Source organism: Chiroxiphia lanceolata, chromosome 15 (assembly GCF_009829145.1).
Source record: "Chiroxiphia lanceolata isolate bChiLan1 chromosome 15, bChiLan1.pri, whole genome shotgun sequence".
NCBI lineage: Eukaryota > Metazoa > Chordata > Aves > Passeriformes > Pipridae > Chiroxiphia > Chiroxiphia lanceolata.
The window spans coordinates 16926692-16940294 of NC_045651.1; the positions used below are offsets into that span (position 1 = coordinate 16926692).

The window sequence follows — 13603 nt, forward strand, 5'->3', positions numbered from 1 at the left end:
TAGTGAAGGAGCACGACCTGCACTACTGTCCACCCTCCCTGCTGCAAAGAAATGGGAGAAAACACCCCACTTATGAGCAGAGAGGGAGAAAAAAAGGCTGGAGGAAGCACTCATAAGGAGCAGTTACTAATTAAATGTTCAGTGAAAAATCTCACTTCTTGGGTATCTCTCAAGCCACGGTGTGATGTCCTGTCCTGGACTGAGCTCTGGAGCCCTGATAAGCCCCCAGGGGTGGGGAGGGCTGGGGTTGAGGGCACCCCAGACAGTGCTCCCAGTACCTCTGGCTGGATGGGGCTGGCAGAGGTTGCACCATTCCCCCACAGCCACCGACCTGCTAAAAAAACTCTGTCAAGGGGGAAAGCATCCCGTAGGCGAGCTCGGCAAGCAAACACACCATTGTCTGCCTTTTTAAGCTCTTCCCCAATGTTTCGCATTGGCACGGTTTCCCTTGGCTTGACAAGTCTCTGCAAACATCCAGCCTGGCATTTTACACGTCTATGTCGAGTCTGAGATACCATCTAAGACAGACAACACTGTTCCCTATCACAGCCCTTTCAAGAGCTGGAGCTGCTGTGCTGCAACACGCCAAGGAACCTGCTGGTACCTGTCTGATTCCGGAGCAGCCCCAGCGATGGGAGCGGGATCCCTGCAGAGCCCCAGGCTGGCACAGCCTGCTTGGGGCTGCTGGAGCTCAGCAGTGTGAAGCATCCTGCTCTAGAACAGCGAGTTCTGAGCACCAGAGCTGGGACAGAGACACCGTCTTGCTCTTGGTGTAGTGCTGGTTGGATGTGGTCAGGAACCACAAAATCATGGAATGGGTTTGGTTGGAAGGGACCTGAAAGTGTACCTCTTTCCAACCCTCTTTCACAGGCAGGGACACCTTCCACTCTCCCAGGTTGCTCCAAGCCCTGTCCAACCTGGCCTTGGACACTTCCAGGGATGGGGTAGCCACAGCTTCTCTGGGCAACCTGTGCCAGGGGTTCCCCACCCTCACAGGGAGGAATTTCTTCCCAATATCTAATCTAAATCGACCCTCCTTCAACTTTAAGCCACTCCCACCTGTCCTATCATTGCATGCATGTTACAGAGAAAGCCAGAGCATTATTTTTGCCTTAATGGAGTCCCTTCATAAACACACCACCCAAGGTGCACTTGCTCAACACGACTTTATGCAAGCATCAAACCAGTCCAGCAAGAATATCCTCCTCTTGGTCAGGGTTTCAACTCCCTGTCTGTGACTACGAGCCTGGGCACTGGAGTGTCAGCCTGGAGTTATTCCCTTCCTCTCAACATTTCAGGCTGTGCTTCTCTGGAAAGCATTAAGGTGGTCCCAGTGTTTTTTCCCCATGTGCTTTCCAGAGCTGCCCTGTGCTCAGAGGACAGGGCAGGCAGAGAGCTGGCAGCTGCAGGCAGCACGAGGAAGGAAAGGGAGGGCGTTTTCCACAGGAATCATGACCCTGATCTGCCCACGGGGTCGGGATCACGCTGGCACTGCCACCGTTCCGCTTCACCTCAAGCGGAAAGAACCAGCGCCCATCCCCACCTCCTGCATTTTCCAGCATCACCTGCTTAACCCCGGGAAGGAAGTTCACGCTGATCCCAAAACTCCTGCGCCGGAGTGACACCAGCCCCTCGGCGGGGTTTCCTTGTCAGCCCACGAGCCGTGTGGCTGTTGCACCATTAGATGGGAGAATATAGATCCCCATGTCCTGCACGCGCAGGCGCTCTCCCCCTCCATTTAGATGTAATTACATTGGGAATGCGTTTGCCAGGCGTCACTCCCGGTACCTCCGAGCTCATTGAATCGACAATTGCACTTGATGGGGATGAAGCGATTAATCGTTTATGAAACACTAAACAATGGGGCCTGGGGGTGAAGTGCTTTTTCCATTTGTGCTCCATTTATCTCCTCCTGCATCACAGGAGGTTCGTGCTGCTAAATTCCATTCACAAAACTGTCATCTTTTTGGCTGTGAAAACGCTCTCTTTGTTGACCGTGGCCAGCCAAAATGGTAAACACAAAAAACCTCTCCACTGTGCACTCCCTGTGCACACGGACAAGTGACACCGTTACTGTCCCCAAGGAAGGAAAAGTAAAGACACAGATACTGATCTTGGCTACAATTAATAAATCCAGTGACATCCACGTTTTGAGACCATCACCAGGACAGTGGACTCTACCTGCTGACCAACAGAACTACTTTCACCTGGTTAAGGTATGTCAAGGTATTGTATGAAAAGTTGGGGAGAAAATGAAGCTTTTCTGAGCCTCTATAGAGAAGGGCAGTGTAGCCACAAACTTCTCCAGAGTTTCTGTCCAGAGGAATGCAGGCAGGAGTGAGGCTTCCATCTCATGCCAACACAATCACCAGCAATTTGGAGCAACGTTCAGAACACTGACACAGGAGGAAAAGGCTCCATGTCCCATCACCCCTTCCAGGAGGCCATCTGCACCCTCTCCTTATTAACACTGAGTGTGTTAATGATGATGGGTTTTGATGTTGTCACCCAGCCTCCCCGAGACACCCTGGCCTTACCCTGCAGTGGGAAGGGCTGTTATCGAGGGAGTGCTGCCTCCCATGGCATCCCAGATGGACAAAGGATGTCCCCTCTCTGCGTGGGGCAGGCTGATGGGGGGTGGTACATCCCCAGTGAAGGGAAGGATCAAAAAGGGGGACTCTGCTTCAGAAACAGAGGATGAGAAGAGGTGCAGGTGATGATGCACTACAGGAGGTCTCCAGCTCTGATTCAGGAAGGGAAAACATGAAGGAACTTTGCTCGAAGCAAGGAACTCTTCACCGTATCTCTGCGTCGGGGTCTGCCATGACCCCTGAAGCTCCACAGACACCCAGCCTTCCACTTATCCCAGGGGGCTTCCAAGGGGCCCAGCCCCAACCCCACGTAACTCAGCTCCCCCAGCTGCCCGTACAGCACCTGAAACACAGAACTTAAATGCTTTCTCCCAAAGGGGCTGGGATGGCTGGGCTGGCACTGGAGCCACAGCGCCGCGTCTGGGAGAAGCACCAGGCACATTCCTTCACACAACGCCGCTCTCCCTTATAATTGTGTCTGCAATATCGTAATTTATGTGGCATGAAGGAGCAATATTCTTCTGCTAAATGAATTCTCAGCTACTCCTTGTCGTAGTGTGAGCCAACTCACTGTGCAGGGGAGGAAAAAAATAGCTGGAGAGCCACCTTTCCCAACACCGAGACCTATTTCTGACTGAACTGTGCTCCACTAATATCAATTTACTGAAACAATAAATCCTCTCCCCCTGTGGAGAATACATGGAGATAGAAGCAGCTCATGAACAAACAGCTATCAGGACTGCAGGCTGTGCCATTTGCTGATTCACAGCCTATAAACCTAGAAGTCTACTTTTCAGTAAAAATATATCTATAAACAAGCAAAATTACTGCCTCTTTATAATAACAATAAAAAAAGGGAAAAGCATTTGTGAGATGATGTAGGCTTGTCTCTTACTCTCTTTGAAAAACTGGGAGTGAAAGAATGACAGGTCCCTGATGGGAATGGGGTGTTCACACATGGCACAGGAATCACAGACTCCAGAGATCTCCTTCCAGCTCACTGTCCCTCCAGCTCGCCCCAGGCAAGACACATCAAACCTGCCTGTTTTGGCACCTGAGGGGACACCAACCACCCTGCCCCGGGCTGGGTGACCCCCAGGGCATTCCACATCCTGTACCAAGATTCCTTCAGGGACATCAGGGGCTGACAGCCAACCACCTGAACACCACACTGGGCCATCTGGGACTCCCCCAGTCACCTCCACTACCCCATGTGCAGGCACACAGCGCTTGGGAGATGCAGCAATTGTACATTAATCTTTTATCAATGTTATTTATAAACAGACCCTGCACGTAAAGTGTGGCCAACGCAAGAAACAGCGAGCTGAGCATCCACAGTAAAACTTCCAGACATTTTGTTACAAACACAGCCTGCTAATGCACTTAAAAGATTTACAGGAACCAATTATCACCCTTTCTGCCACCCACCGACATCAATTATTGCTCAAATTTAAGATGATGACAAAATGTTTCAGGAGCCACTTTATAAGACGCTGCCTCTCTGCAGCGATGCTCGGCTCTGACAGAGCTGTCCTGGAGCACTCCTGCTGAAAGCCTCCTCACTCCACCCAGCAGCAAAACCTGGAGTATTGCTGGAAACTACTGCAATTACTGCCAGGAATTTATGGAAACAGCAAAACAACAGCCCGACGTGAAAACTGATTGTGCTGGAAAATGTGGAGGCAAAACGTCTGAAGGGTCTCCCACTGATCTCCAACCCTGCTATTCTGCACATCAATACATCATATACATAAAATTAATACATTAACTTACACATGGTATAGATTATCTGTTTCTCTAAGGAGCTAAATAAGCCCAGAGCCCCCTTCCAGAGGCTTGCAGTGTTTTCACCTCTGCCAACAACTTAAGGAACTGCCACCTGAAAATTTTCCTGGATTTCCTTGCTTAAAGATAAGCTTAAAGGCCAAGGCTATTTTCACATAAGTGGATTATTTGTGCTTGGGTTCTTCTTCTTTTTCCCTCTCTTCCCTTCAGTCACCCCATGCTGCAGCAGCCCAGCAAATGGTCCCATCTCACCTGTTCTCACCTGGACACAGTGGCTCCCATTGCTTTGGGAGCACCCCTGGCCAGTGATGGAGGCGTTCGTGGGAGTGATGCTGTTCACAGCAGAGGTAGAAGCCCTACACACCCACCTCTGGCTTTCCAAGACCCCCACCATACTTTCAGCAGCTCTCCATGGACCTGCCACAGTGTGCTCTCACCTTCTTGTATGCCATCACTCCTGACTGCCATCAGTCCTGTGCCCCTTCACCCTCTGAGGCCATCAACTCACCTGCTTACAAGGTGAGTTCTGCTCTTGACTTAAATTGGGGGATGGACCCCTACACGAAGAGCAACAGCCCACCAGCAAAGTGTGAAAGTGGCACCTGCCTGTGGGCAGCTCAGGTGAGTCCTCCTCCCTTTGACAGCAACAGCATTAATCCAGACCAACGCAGTGACATTGAGAGCAGCTTCCAGCCCTAAATCTGTTCCCAAAACACTTCTGTGCTGTACATCAGTACCTCTGTTAAATATCTCCTGCTTGCACAACACCACCAGGTAGTGGAGGGTTTGCTGGTTCCTCTGTCCACACAGCCCACCCTTCTGCTGCTGAACTGGTACCTGTGCCACAAGATTACCAACTCGGGGGAGAACAAAGATTCCAGGATTCCAAGCTACACACGGATGTTTGTTGTGGGCTGCAGCACAGACACGTTACAAAACAGCTCCAAACTGGCAGGATTTCTTCAAAACAACAACAATAACAGTATCCAAACAAACAGACCCTGAGTTATTAATGGGCTTTCCCGAGCTCTGAGTGGCAAAGTAGGGTGAGCCTGGGTGCGGGGGCACGGCAGGGAAGGGGTTATGGCTGTTAAAGGAAATAGATCCCACTAAAAAAATGACAGACCTCTGCCCCTCCTCCTGCCAGCCTGGCCTGGGGAGCACCCTCGTGGTGGGACAGCAGCCCTGGATCCCCTGCAGCTGGATGCACCAGTGGATGCTGCAGCCACGGCACAGTGGGGCATTGCTCCTCAAGCTGATAAAATAATGGGAGAGTTGACACACTTCTGACAGGGGCATGGAGAGAGGACAAGGGGCAATGGCTTCCCAGTGACAGAGAGCAGGGTTAGATTGGCTGCTAGGAAGAAATTTTTCCCTGTGAGGGTGGTGAGGCCCTGGCACAGGTTGCCCAGAGAAGCTGTGGCTGCCCCATCCCTGGAAGTGTCCAAGGTCAGGTTGGACAGGGCTTGGAGCAACCTGGGAGAGTGGAAGGTGTCCAGGCCTGTGAAAGAAGGTGTTAGAACTGGATGATCTTTAGGGTCTCTCCCAACCCAAACCATTCTAGGATCCTACCCTAGGGTGGCCCTGCACAGCCCGGACATGGGGAGGGACACCCGTGGGTGGGCAGTAGTTGCCTGGAGACAGGCTCTGCCTGGGGAACGCCAACTTGCTGCCTCAGGGTGGAAAAGGGGCTCCTAGAATCCCAAAAGCATGCAGTGGGATGGGAGTAGCCTCAGCACTGCCAGGGAGGTAGCATCAGTCTGCGGGAGTACAACTAACTGCAGCCTCTGCTCCAGAGAGCACATCTTCCCCAGGGGTCCTCCACTGACTTCAGCTTATTTCACATCTACTTGACCAATCTCACCTCTGCCAAGGGAGGTATCATCTCATTAGTACACAGACATATCTCAAGTATGCAGCGATGAATTCCCCCCAGAGCTTCAAAAGCAATCCATGTGACCTTTGCATGTTCCTGCCATAAAATACCAGGAACACCTCCAGCTCCCAAGATAGAAGCTGTGGTGGGCATATGTGAGCAGAATACACCATATGGATTAAGTCAAGGGAATACTTAGAAACTTCAACTCTGCCTTCAGCAAAATTGATTCCGACAACAATTTTAGCAATTTCTTCAGGATTTTCCGTGTGTTTATGAAGTGCCAATCACTGCAAAGGGATCTTTCAGCCTTGCTCTTTGAAGTCTCTCTAGCCCTGCTCTTACAATGGCTTTGGATTTAGTGGAGATCACAAAATACAGCATAAAATGTTAATATAAAACCAAAAACTTACGGCACGGCTCCCATCTAAAAGGAAAGGCCTGTGCTGCCCGGAGTGGCATGGACATAAATCTGGCTCAGGGTTTCATTCAGCCCTCTTCAGACCCACTTTTTTTACAATCTCATATTGCAGCAGCAACAAATAAAACACTTAGGCATGCCTAAATACTGACTTCATCTCTAGCACACAGAGGTTCTTTAAACAGCACATTTCCACCAAGTACAGCAGTAGCTCCTGAGGCATCTTACTGGGGGGTTTAAAACTATTTAAAGCTCTTTTATGTTTGAAACTTTTGCTTTTCATGTAGAAGTTTTGCTTTTCACAGCAATTCCACCTAATTGGAAGAGGAATCAGCAGGCAGAACGCAGAGAGATGGAGCTATCTTGAGGTTTATCTGATCCCAGTGATAAAATTCCATCCCTGGGGTGACCTAAAAAGGACTGGAAAAGGCATGTGCTACGTGGATCCACGAAAGGAGAGCTGGATGATCTCATAGGCGTTTTCCAGCTCTCCTCCCCGCAGATCCTCAAGAGCCAGTCAGAGATCAGGATCCTTCTCTGTCATTAAATATTTTGGGAATGACATATTGTGCCCCTGGACTGCCCAGTGACAACAACTCAGCCAAACGCCCTGGAGGAATTTAAACTTCTGCCTATCTCTTAAGGCTGGGAGATAACTCCTGACTCCTCTCAATGGAAGGGGAGGCTGCAGTTCTCCAGTTAAGTCACGTTAATGATCTCAGAGATTAGCAAAGCGGGTTTGGAAATCTCAGCGTGTCATTAATGTCAAGGGCTTCCGGGAGAAAGCACTATTTATGGACTGCCTTTGGACCAACCCAGGCCACAGCAATCCTCTGTCTTGGGTGGTGAAGGGCACCCAGATCCCACCCTGGCTTCTCCCAGATGGGAAGCAGAGGAAGCAAAGCCTCTGCTCTGGCACAGCCCAGGAGGTGAGAAGCAATAGATGTGCCGCACCAACTTTCCTCTCTGAGCACCCAAACCCCACCACTGCCACGGGCGGGAAAATACACCCCCCCAAAGAAGTCCATTGCCCCAAGACTCTGTGCTGGGCGTGGCTGCCATGGGGGATGTGACTCTGACAAGGAGATGGAGGAAGAAGAACGGATTTTGCTCAGAATTGCAAAGGGTCAGTGGCAAAGCGTGACCTGTGTCCTGACATCGATCCACAGGGATGCTGAGGTGTCAGCCCACCCAGAGCACCTGCACAGAGCAGGGCTACCAGGGGGTACTGATGTGATGAAGCTCAAGCTCCCTTCCTAAGCCTAGCTGCCTCCCAAGGCAGTGCCACCAGAGAAGCTGCCTCTCTCTCCTGGCACACTTGGGTTGGGCCCAAAGGTGACGTGGGGACACCAGCAGCCAGCTCCTGGCTGGCCTGGGGCTGAGACCTTCCAGCTATCTCAACCTTCCATCAGCACAGGAGCTCCACATCTGAAAGCCATTTAGGACACTGCACTTGAAACCTAATACTCTGAAGAAATAATAAAGTGAGCCAAATTTAACCAAACTGAGCTGGAGAAGCCAAACCTCTGCCCACGACAGAGCTGAGGCTGCTAAGGCAAGACCAGCTAACAAGGGCAAAACTGACTGTGATTTGCAAGTGATGCTGCAGGCTCCACAATGCTGAGATTATGGGAATTCCAATATGCAGGATACTTAGATAATCAGAGCAACTGTCAAAGCAGCCTCTGTAACTTTCCCAAGGTCATGGTAACAAAATTTAGTTGTAAATCATGAGTACATCAGAAGAGAGACATCTTCCAAGATCAGGCAATGTGGTGGCCAACTTCTGAGCTGGTTTATGCTCCAGGCAAGCTCACTGAAGTGCATCTTCCTGCATTCCTCCTGAATCTCACTGCAGCCCTCAGCCAGCTGCCTGTGAGACCCAGCACAACCCTCCCGCTCTGCAGGCATGATCCCACCTGCTCAAGCACTTGGTTACATACTCTGCCCCACCCTTGAAAGACCTTTGCCACTGCAAGGAATGCAGGCACACTTCAGCCTTCACTGACCTCACAAGGTGAATGTTTTATTGAGGTGTTATTCTTACCTGCTCAGCAGCAGCCACATCACAGCAACCCTTACCTAACAAGGACTGGAAAATCCCTCCACGGTCTGGCAGGACTACACACCCAGGGGTCTGTGCCAACAAATCTGCCCAGCAGACCATGCTAAGCACTTAGTGCCAATGGTCAAATTCCAAGCTCAGGTACTTGCACTCAACCAAAATGCACTAAAGGATTTGAAGAATGTGCAGTGATATAACAGCAGTGGTGCAGGCAATGTTATGCTGTGATATTTAGAGATGCCTGGGAAAGGAGGCAATCAGGACCAGCGTTTCTGAGATTTCTTCCTTAGGGCCTTCTGCCCCACATGATTACCCAGAAAGCCCAAATGCCCACTCTGGGACACCCAGGCAAAGAAAAAAAACACCTGCAATACTCACCCATCTCCTTGAGCTCCATATTGACAAGCTCCAACCAGCAGGCATCGAGCTCGTCCAGGTCATAGCGGCTCATTCCTTGCAAGTAAGTCCTTGTGGCTTCCGAAATCTCAGAGCCAGGCAGGCTGCTCGGTGACACCTGTGAAAGGGAGCTCTCCAGCTGGGGGATGATCCTGGAAGGAAAGAAGGAGAGGCTGAAAAAGAGCTACAACTCACAAAAATTCTGTTTCTTGCCCCGGAGGGTGAGACCACGCCGTGTACAAACCCTACTCCAAGAATGAAAGCACCAAAGTCAACCCATGTGCACTGACAGTGGCCCCAGCACAGGTCCATGGTAACTTTCCTTCTACTACAGCAATAGTTTTCCCATTCACCTGCGGAAATTTAATCTTTACATGAGAAAAATGAGCTACAATGGATATGATGGTCCAAACACTGAGAGCAACAGTGACCCCCCCAGCCACTACCTCCCCCATGAACACCTCCAGCGTGCTGTGCCACTGCAGTGCCACATCCACACCGTGCTGAGCAGCACTTTGGCAGCCTTGGCACTGGAGGACATCCCATGGTGGCCTGTGACATTTGTTCTGAGTCTAATCACAACCCCGGGGGGGGGAGAGGAGTTTATCTGCTGCAAACTCCCTGCCCAGAGAGCGACCAGGCGCTGGTTGTCAGCTCTGCTGCCTTTCCTTGGCAACTCTGCAGCAATATGCCTGGTACTTGCCATGCACATGTCAACAGTGTCATGCCTAATGACATGCAAGCAGAGGGCAAGCTGGAAATGAGAAGCAGCCCGTGGTGCCAGCTGACAGATCTCGGCAAAGTTGGGAGCTGGAGCTTGCTGCAGTATTTGCACAGCTCACATTTCCTCCCACAAAATCCACCTCCTGGCACAGATACCGAGACAGAAAGATGCTGCAAAGAAACAATAACCAAATAGCAACCTGCTGCAGCACATCAACCCCTTCTAAGCAGCTTCTCCCCGTGCAGAGCTGGAGGACCCAGCCCTGCTCTTGCACCAGAGCCAGCTGGGAAGGCCTCTGATGCCTGCAAGACTTTTATCTGCCTTCTGTCCTGCTATGTAAGTTGATGTCAGAGCACTGAGTGCCTCATGCTCTGTGATGTGTCTGGGGCAAAGCCATCGTGCCCATCACATAACCAGATGAATCGTGGTACCAGATGCTCCAAGGTCTCTAAGTGCCAGGGGAAGAAACTTGTGCCCAGCTGTCCTCTGGAATGGGATCCTACCTGCCTTGCCCAAGGTCAGGAAGGAAATCTGTGGCAGGGCAGGAAAAAGAACCTGGAGTTTCTACAGACCCAGTCATGCAGTTTAATTGCTGTCTTCTGCAGTCACAAACACTGGACGAGATGAGGAGCCACCAGCAGGAGAAGCAACAATTTGAAACATCAAGACATGGACTATTTTCATCTCTTTTGCTTTACTTTCCCCACCAGTAAACTGAAAATAAAGATGTGACCCAATGCCCTGAGTACCTCTCCAAATTTCAGGTCAGGAAATGAAAATAACCCCATGAAAGGACAGCTCTCAGACCCCACATCTTAAAACGAGCTCACTGTAATCTAGAACAGGTCTTGGGGATTCAGTAATGTCTGTATTTAATGCAGATGGAGTAATAACACTGAAACTAGGCATGCTCCAGCCAAAGCTTCAGGATTGACATCTAAGGAGCTCCCAAACCCCTAAAATCATAGAATCAGAATGGTTTGGGTTGGAAGGGACCTTAAAGACCATCCAGTTCCCCCTCCTCCTGTCACAGGCAAGGAGACTTTCCACTATCCCAGGTTGCTCCAAACCCTGTCCAACCCTGAACACTTCCAGGGATGGGGCAGCCACAGTTTCTCTGGGCAACCTGTGCCAGGGCCTCCCCACCCTCACAGAGAGGAATTTCTTTTTAATAAATAATCTAAACCTGTCCTCTGTCAGCAGGAAGCCATTTCCCCTTGTCTAGTCATTACTTGCCCATGTAAAAGTCCCTCTCCAGCCTTTCTTGTAGCTCCTTTAGGCACTGGAAGATGCTATTAAAAAAAAAAGCAGAAGCTGCTGGTGTAACGTGCACTGGTTCACAGAGGACTGAACCTCTCCTTCCCACGTCCAGCTCATCCCTGAACAAGAAACAGGCGCTGGGAGGATCAGCAGCCAGGCAGGAGAGACCTCAGAGCTGTTGAGAAAAAAACAATCCTCCAACTGCAATGGATGTTCTGGCTGGAAAGAGCTGCCTGAGCAGCACGAGGCTGGCCCTGTAAGCCTCCCCTAAGCCGAGTTACACAAGCTGCTCACCCAACAGGCGGCTGCAACAGGTGATGGTCTGACACCCGGCCAGCCCGGGATGCTCGGGATGGCAGCAGGAAGGAGCTGCTATTTTTACCCTGGCATAAAAGGGCAAAGATTAATGCTCTGTGTACATATCACAGGAGTATCCTGAGCAGGTCATTCACTGTATTGACAACACTGCAATGCCCTCGGTGTGATAAGGATGCTGACGTGACTGGAGAAACTTCCTGGGGTTCTCACTGACACGGGACACACGACACCACTGAGAGCTGAGCACTGCCAGTGAGGGACACAGCACCTGCCTGAGCCTGGGCATGTCAGCTCCATGTGCAGCCAGCCTTCACCTTCTTTCTGCAGATACCTCATGAAGAAGGATCTTTGCTGGACCTGGTGCTCAGAGATGGGAGACAAGTGCCCCTCCCCAGTCATGCCTGCCCCGTGCTCCCAAACCTCTCCAAACCTGATGTGTGCAGACTCTCAGGCCCTGGCTTTGCACAGCCCCTGGTGATGCAGAGACCACAGGGAGCTCAGGGGCTCACTGATGATAACAGCACCACCAGCCCTTGACGTCCAGTTTTTCCTGACACTAATTAAATGGAGTTTGCTTTGGTTTAATGGGAACTGGCACTTACAGAGTGACACTTTGCTTCTCACCGTGTCACTGATGATGAAGATCAAGGTAATTAAGATACAAACATCTAACAGGCTCCACGTGCTTGCTGGTACTCTGTTCAAAGGTTTGAAATGTGCCAATGCAGAGATGGCAGGTGCCTCCCCCATCTGGGAACACACGGATCAGGGAGGGATGATCAGGTGCTGCAGCACTCGTCAGCCACTTTCCATTACTAGTTATTGGTCCTACAAGGAATAAGTATTATGAGATGTATCTTCTTAAGAGAACCACTAAAATTTACTTTTGGAGTTTCCTCTCCATGGGCACGACCCCATGCCCCCACACTGATCAGGCAGCATGGGCTGGATTCCCAGTTAATTCAGGCTTGGGGATGCTGGGACACATTTGTGCCATATTCTCACCATTTCAAATATCAGCAAATGGAGGAGGTCAGAAATGAACAAACTGAAATAACTGCTAAATTATTTGTCATACAGCGAGCAGCTTGTATAACCCTACAGAGACCCGCTGGAAGCCTGGTCCAGATCAACCCCCTGACTCATCCACAGCACTTAAACAAGAGGTTTTCCTGGCTTGCAAACAATTCAGCAAACTGTATGAGAGGCTGTGCCTGCTCCCATGAGCATCCCCTCCCATCCCCAGGGGAGCTGGAGGCTGCCAGAAGCTGAGGCTCACATGGGACACCCCAAGCCTCTGGGAAGACCGAGCAGGATATGATGCCCAGAGGTGCACAGCCTCCCATCAATTCCTGGATTTGCTTTAGTGGGTAAAATCATGTTCCTAAAAAGCAGCTCGCTCCTTCCTGACACAAGTTAACACACCTGCAAAGAGCTTCTTGGTGTTCAGGTATAAAGATCAATGACTGCAGTGACAGTGCCTTGGGCTAAGAAGGAAGAGATCCTACAATTTAATACAAGAGAGCAACCCTTTGGAAAAGTCTGTGCCCTGCCTTACAGCAATACAGAAAACAGACCAAGCTGCGCAGCCCTCCTCAACTCCAACAGCAAGAAACTTAGCCCAAAAACTGCCAGCTCTGTGCTGCCCAGACACACTGCAGTGGAGACACAGTGAGAAAAAGGGAACAAACCACGGGGGCTGCCCTCAGCAGGGTCTCCTGCCCATCTCCTGTTGGGTCCTGAGAGTGGGCATGTCATCAGGGCTCCACTTCCATGCAGGAACAAGGTTTAATCCCTTTGGAAACGCTCAAGTTTCCAAATAGTTGCTCGGTGGACAAAAAGAAACCCAGGCTGGGCGATGAGGAGTTTGCACACAGCAACCCACCCAAATTCCCTGCAGCATCAGGGTGAAGAATCATGGAGGCAAAGCCTCCACCAAGAGCCAAACCATTTGCAGGAGCTCCATCACACTGGAGGAACATTCACTCCTTTATTTATCCAGCCAGAGACATGACATTTTAAAAAAAATCTGTATCAGTCAAAGGCTCATTTAAACGAAGGGCTGAAAATTGGGATCAGCCTGAAAAAGCACAACAAACCTGAGGCCATTAGTCTGAAAGTGGGTCTCAAGGGCACTTGAGGAAAAGGAGTAAGTGGACCCCAACAC

At 50.6% G+C, this 13603-nt stretch overlaps 1 protein-coding gene across 2 annotated transcripts in view; it reads right to left on the bottom strand.

Moving 5' to 3' along the window:
• The window catches only part of JADE2 (jade family PHD finger 2), a 73593-nt gene that overhangs the window by 26920 nt on the left and 33070 nt on the right, over nucleotides 1–13603 (bottom strand). For both annotated transcript variants that reach the window (XM_032702734.1, XM_032702732.1), the window contains exon 5: nucleotides 9117–9286. In XM_032702734.1, the coding sequence (XP_032558625.1) occupies nucleotides 9117–9286 (170 nt within the window). The remainder of the gene's footprint in view (nucleotides 1–9116; nucleotides 9287–13603) is intronic.